At 38.5% G+C, this 6,771-nt stretch overlaps 1 protein-coding gene across 1 annotated transcript; it reads left to right on the top strand.

Annotated features, from left to right (window-relative positions):
• The first annotated feature begins 784 nt into the window (after positions 1-784).
• Positions 785-5,298, top strand: LOC148789805 (protein SIEVE ELEMENT OCCLUSION A-like). The gene is made up of 8 exons (XM_088893105.1): positions 785-1,007; positions 1,114-1,161; positions 1,560-1,610; positions 2,729-3,165; positions 3,256-3,365; positions 3,570-3,688; positions 3,784-4,272; positions 4,354-5,298. The coding sequence occupies exons 1-8, from the start codon at positions 834-836 to the stop codon at positions 5,041-5,043; spliced, it is 2,118 nt and encodes a 705-aa protein (XP_088749231.1). The 5' UTR covers positions 785-833; the 3' UTR covers positions 5,044-5,298.
• The last annotated feature ends 1,473 nt before the right edge of the window (positions 5,299-6,771 follow it).

A 6,771-nucleotide genomic window follows, 5' to 3' on the forward strand; every position in this document is an offset into this window, starting at 1 on the left:
TCTAAAAAAGAAAAATAAACTCGACCAAATAATCGTCAAATATGCCAACGTGCAACATACCTAGTTCATTCCGATATTTTATGAAAAAAAAAGAAAGAAAAAGAGTTTAGATGGTCACTTTGTGCATGAAAAGAAGCAACACATACTGCCATGGAAAAAAAAAGAAAGAAAAAGAGTTTAGAAGACGCTCAATGGAAAGTTAGTCCAACTTAAGCGAGAGTATTAACATCATTCAACTTCTATTACCATAACCAACCACGTCAGTCATCACTCACCGGAAAGCTTATCTATTCTCTCCCCTCCTTTTATCACATTATTTTTTGGATAATATATGATGATACCTCAATCTCCTTCAGATATGCCAACGTGCAACACATGACACTATGGTTGAACTGTCGATCGGAAAACCAGTAGCTAGAACGATTTCATTTTTTGGTCCTTTTTTAATATCGTGCAACACATAATATGACCAAAATCTTACTAAGTGTGGTCTACTCTTGGCATCTCTTCCTTTTCCAAGGACTGATTAAAATAAGTAAGGTATATATGCTTCACTCTTTCCGATTAATGGTGAGATTTTCTCCATCTGAACCAAAAGGATAAAGAAGGTGGGGGTATGCATCAGATCATGCCAATACCATGCAGTAAAACGTAGCAATGCCTTCGTTGGTCCTAAAAAGAAGAGAAAGTGATATTTGGAAGACTGGCATATTTTGGTCGAAGAGAGGGAATCGTGGGCCTTTGTTGGGATTCCTATATAAGCCCAATCTTCCCCCTCCTAGGCCCAAGGGAGTAGCTGATCAGAGGTCTGTAATTCGAGTAATTTAACCAGGATGGCCCAAATCTGCCCATGTGCTAATTCGAGTTTCATTTACCTCTTTGGTGATGACATAGACATTGAAGAGGTCCACAAGACGCATGAATCAGGCAATGCCTTCAGTGATTATGAAGGAGTTGTTCGCATAATCACTGACATCCTCAAACCGGCCTTCGTTGTTTATCGCAAGGTGGGTTCTCTTTCTCTTTATTGTTTTTTTCATTCTTTATAGATTGATAGATAGATAGGTAGATAGATTTTATAAGAATGTATAACTGGGCTTAACTATAATGCAGGTTGTTGAAGAGAAAGGTCCAGAGAATGAAGTACCTGAGTCTTCCAAGGTAATAATACCTCAAGAAATAACAAAAATGGGGCTTCATATAAAATGAACACTTTCCTTCGATTTTAGTGCATGTCATAAAAGTTAAAACATGTTGTTTATATTATGTTAATTGTATTGTATTTTCATGGGAAAATCTATGATGCCAGAAATATATGATATCGAAAAAGCTTTGACCAATCAAAACACCCCCAATGAATTTTTATTAATACCACCTGATTGATCATGACCTCTTTAGTGATACCCGGAGTATGGCCCTAAGCTTTTCCCAGATATCATATCTTTCCGGTATCATAGTTGAACCCTATTTTTATCCTTTACTTGCACATGTACAGAGTATGTGCCATTACACTATAATTACCAAATGGGGCTTGATATATTTGGACTACGATTCTGCAGGATCCGTTGAAACTAGAGCTGCTTCAAATAATTCAGGAGATCTATTGGAAGGTATCCAATTATCCATTATCCAAATATATGATAAGACCATGATTAATTTTGTAAAAAAGGAATTAGAACTACTGCACTGTTGTTTAAGCCAACTCTTTCCCTTCCATATTAAAGATAGAAGTTTAATTAATGCTAGATATATCATCATTATCATCATCATCTTCATCTCCAAGCCTCATTCCGTGTAGGGGTGGCAACGAGCCGAGCTTTTCACGAGCTGCTCGAGCTCGGTTTGGCTCAGTTTCAGCCGAGCTCGATCCCAATTCAGTGGCTCGATTATTAAGCGAGTCAAGCTCGAGCCTATTAGAGCTCGGCTTGTGAAGTTCGCGAGCTGGCTCGAATATATATATATATATATATATATATTATATATATAATAATAATAATATTATTATTATTATAATTATTAATTTTAAATATAAAATAAAAAAAATTTATATGTAATTTTTATTTTTATAAAATATATAACAAAATATTTTTATAAAATATAAAATGAGCCGAGTCGAGCCGAGCTCGAGCTTATGAACTCTTGACTCGAGCCTAGTACTATTCGGCTTGGCTCGGCTCGAATCCACCCCTAATTCCATGGAATTGGCTATAGGAATCCCGTTTCATCATTTCATTATATTTAATGTCATATGCATTGTTAATGTATTAGCACTTAAATAATTTTTTTTACTACTTACACCCATTATTTTTGCTCATGTCTACCCCTTCTAACTGCTTCAACTTGCAATAGATCATTTCTTCTTAAGGGTGCTGTTAATGGTCTTCCATGCACATGACCGTACCACTTTCGTCAACTTTCTTTTCCTTTAATTTTTAATTTTTAATGAATATTTTATTACAAAAATACCATATATATCAATCAATTTTCTATCATTTTATCACTTATTAGAGCTACTCCTAAATTCTTATAAATGGCAAATACCTGAAATATTGTGTGAATAGAAATAGTAATTGCACTAATTAATTAATAGAACTTCTGAGATCATCAACAATTTAGCTTAATTAGTTATATATATATATATATATATATATATATATATGTATGTTTTATTTTGTACCTTATTATCAACTCTATTGTGGTGGAAGTAAATTATTTATAAATGGGGCAGATGTTATGCACGTGTTATTGTGAGGGCAAACCGCGTCTAGGTGTTGATGGAGATGAAAAAGAATGCATAAAATACATGTTTGGTTTAGTGAAAAAATACCCGTATGATGCAAAGCTGCTTCTGGTGCTGGCTGCATTTGCCCTGATCTATCGTGAATACTTGTGGTCTACCCAAGACGACACTTCCCAAGTAGACTCCTATCGTAACCTCAAACAACGCATTTTCTGCAAAGGGAAGCTCTCAGAAGAAGAGAAGGAGCATCTTAAGAGTCTAAATTCTCTAGTAACCAAAATGCTGCATCTCACAAAACCAATTATCAGTCTCACCAGCTATACAAACATTGAATACCAAAGCTTGTATGTTAGGATCGTTGCTTACCACATGATTCGAGCTGTAGTCGTCTGCTTCTCTTCCACCATGAAATTGATAAAAGTGAAGTATGTCTCTCTCTCTCTCTCTCTCTCTCTCTCTCTCTCTGTGTGTTCGCTTCTATCTATTTAATTCACAAAATTATTTTCTTGTTACAGGTATACGTATTCATCAGAAGAGATGAAGCTGAAGACAAAACAACTGATAAAGCGACTAGACGAATTAAAGCATGCGGAGAAATTCTTAAATGACTTGAAAGAACAAGCAGGTTTGATAGCTCTCCCTATCCAGAATTGTTTTTTAATAAACTCATTTATAGATTCATTTCCCCTCCAGCAACAATAAAGTTTGGGGTTAATAAAAGGGGCAATCTGCCCACAATTCTGGATAGAGAGTGGGTGATAATAGTGTATGAGAAGTCCAGACCGCAATTAGTTAAGATCTAACAGAAGTTGTTTGGGACTTCTTGCAGACTGTTCTAACTTTGCAATGGACTGCTTTGTAAAACCTAGTCATACAGATGTTGTTGATTTAATCAAGAAGTTGTTCATCAAGCCAGCTGAAGGAGCTGGACTCAAGCGGGATGGGAAGGTAGGATGCTACTGACAGACGACAAGCATTAATTATTTCAGGCCAATGCAAAGCAAAGAACTAACGTGCTTAAATTAATGCATGACTTTTGGCAGGATGTTCTCAATTTTGAAGTTCTCAAGGGCAAATCAGTTGGCTTATTCATCTCAGACTTGGACTACTACCAAGAGAACATTTCAGAAAAATTCAAGGCTCTAACAACAGTTTATAAGGAATACAATAAGACATTATTCGAAGTCATCTGGTTTCCTATAGTAGAAGAAGGGCAAAAAGAAGACCCAGACCCAAAAGCTGATAAGAACCAAATGCCATGGTTCTGGTGCAAACCTTCAACCATAAAACGCCCATTCAAGTGTTACATCAAGGAATGCTGGAACTACCAGAAGAAGCCCATACTGGTTGTCCTAGACAAAGAAGGAAAGATCATCTCCCCCAATGCACTTCCCATGATTGAGATTTGGGGAACTAGAGCTCACCCTTTCTCCAAGGATAAGGAAGCTGAGCTCTGGCGAAACGAAGAAGATCGTTGGAACAAGGAGAAATGGGCTCTCATCTTTAATCGCTTGGACACCAAAATTCTATCGGTACATCTCTCTCTCTCTCTCTCTTTATCTATCTATCTTTCTCTGTCTCTCTCATGTGAAGCTTCTATATAACTGAATCAGATGGGGAAGACATTGTGCTTGCTTGGAGGTTCTGATGTTCAGTGGTTAAGGAGCTTTGTGATACAAATAAGAGATATTAAAGAAAAGCTCAACCAGATGGATATCGCAATCGTCTACATGGGGTCGAATTTGCTTGATGAGCAAAAATTGCAGAGTATCCTAAGCACCCTAACCAAGGACAATGAACAACATTTCTTCCAGCCTTTGGAAGAGAAGAAAGGAAATGAATCAGTCACCTGGCCTAAGAGGATCATAGATTTCTGGCGTTATCTGGAGAACTACCAGTACTTGAGGATGGAAAATTGTGAGAAGCCGTTCCATGAGGACGAAATCTTGAAAGAGTTAATGCCCATGTCAAGCTTCAACGCAATTGCGGATCGTTGGGCCATTATCTTCCAAGGGTTTGCCGAGGTGAAGGAGTTCTTCAAATTCAATGGAGAGGAATGGAGTAAATGCTCTGAGAAGCTCGACATGAAAATTTCCAGTGGGAAACCCAAAACCCCAACAGAGGACAAATTCTGGAAAGTGTTGCAAGCAGCTCAGCAGGAGCATTGTTTCCGGCTGGTAGTCCCTCAAACCACTGCCCACTATTCAAGAATGGTTCTCAAGTGTCTGAAATGTGATCGTTCCATGGAGAAGACCTTCCTTTACACATGCTGTGCCAAGGAATCAAGCCAATCCACAATCTAGTAGGCTTGCTTCGATTCAGAATTTCAAATCAGGTTTGGTTTTCTAATAATAATAAGCTCCTTAGGAGTTTGATAGCTGATTGAAGCCATGAAGTTTTCAGCTTTGGGCTTATTGGTTGGATTTGGGAAATAGCAGCATCGTCTATTTCGTTTGTCTCTCTCTTTTGTTGGGCTTACAGTTGCTTGTGCTTGTATTTGACTTTCGTGTGCTTGTGTTGTTGCCTTGCTTAATAAAATAAACGTCTATGTTCTACAAGTGTTTCTGCCTATTATTTCTTTTTTACTATATGGGGATGTTGATTTTGGCCTCGAGAAGGAGTCCGGATCTCCTGCACTCCCATCGTGGAAGTGGTGCACGCATAGAACCATTGGCATTCACTCTTCAAATAAAGGGATGCCAAGCGACCAATCTACTGGGCCATTGACTTCTGTTTTGTATCATATATAATTTCCATCTTCCTTCTAGTAAATTTTACTAAGGCTGTATTTGGAAATAATGCAAATAGAGTGTAAATCACAGTTCAGTGTAAATTTGGCAACAATACATTTATGCCTTGACAAATGACAGACCAATGCATATTTACATTGATAATAAGATGTAAAAGTTGAAACACAACATTGGTTTTGAGAGAGTTGAATGCAATACTTGGATTATTGAGCAACTTGTGTATTTATACATACAGGAGAGGAGACGTAGGGGATGGGAGAGTATAGAGATAAACACAGTGCTGTTACACTAATGATAAGGATAGAGAAGGATAAGCAATATATATAGTTGGGGAAACCACTTGAAGCTTGTCGCGTAGCCAATTGAAGCGTGATAGTCCAAGAGGCTTGGTGAAGATGTCCGCAACTTGGTCCTTTGTAGAGATGTAACAAATAGAAATGTTCTTGGTGGCAACATGATGGCGCACGAAATGAACATCTATTTCAATATATTTCGATCTAGCATGGAATATTGGGTTGGCAGCCAAGTATGTAGCACCAACATTGTCACAACAGAGCACAGAAACAATGAGAGGGATACCAAGCTCTAGGAATAGGGACTTGAGCCATAAAACTTCGGAGGTAGTTGTGGCAACACTGCGGTATTCAGCTTCCATACTGGACCTAGATACAGTGCTCTGCTTTTTGGAGGCCCATGAAATAAGATTATCACCCAAGTAAATGCAGAAACCAGTTGAGAGTTGCAATCAGCCCAATCAGCAACTGAGAATGCCTGGAGAGAGAGAGAAGTGGAGGGGACGATGGCAGCCTTGCAACCCAGTCACCTATTGTAGGACTGTACATGAATTGGCATACCTGATTCACAGAGTAGGAGATGTCAGGCCGAGTGAAGGACAAGTATTGAAGAGCACCAACAATTTGTCTGTAGAGAGAGACATCAGCAAAAGGATCATCCCGTGTAGGAGCTGTAGTGGCTCCCAACATGGAGACAGCAAGACTGAGTATAACACGAATAGTTGTGGGCTTGATGATTGGGCTGAATGTCTCTTGAAAGTCAAGATCCTCTCTTTGATGAAAACCCTTCGCAACAAGTCAGGCTTTGTATCGTTCAATACTGCCATCTGGGCAGCGTTTCACATGAAAAACCCATTTACAGCCCAAAATGTTTTGAGCCTCACTCTTGGACCGTAAGATCTAGGTGCCATGCTTGATTAAGACAAGGAACTCATCTTCCACTGCTCTGCACCAATGGGGTTCTTTATTGGCTTGGGTGAAAGTGGTG

This window comes from Nelumbo nucifera, chromosome 8 (genome assembly GCF_055504915.1).
Source record: "Nelumbo nucifera cultivar China Antique chromosome 8, China Antique-T2T, whole genome shotgun sequence".
NCBI classification, from domain to species: domain Eukaryota; kingdom Viridiplantae; phylum Streptophyta; class Magnoliopsida; order Proteales; family Nelumbonaceae; genus Nelumbo; species Nelumbo nucifera.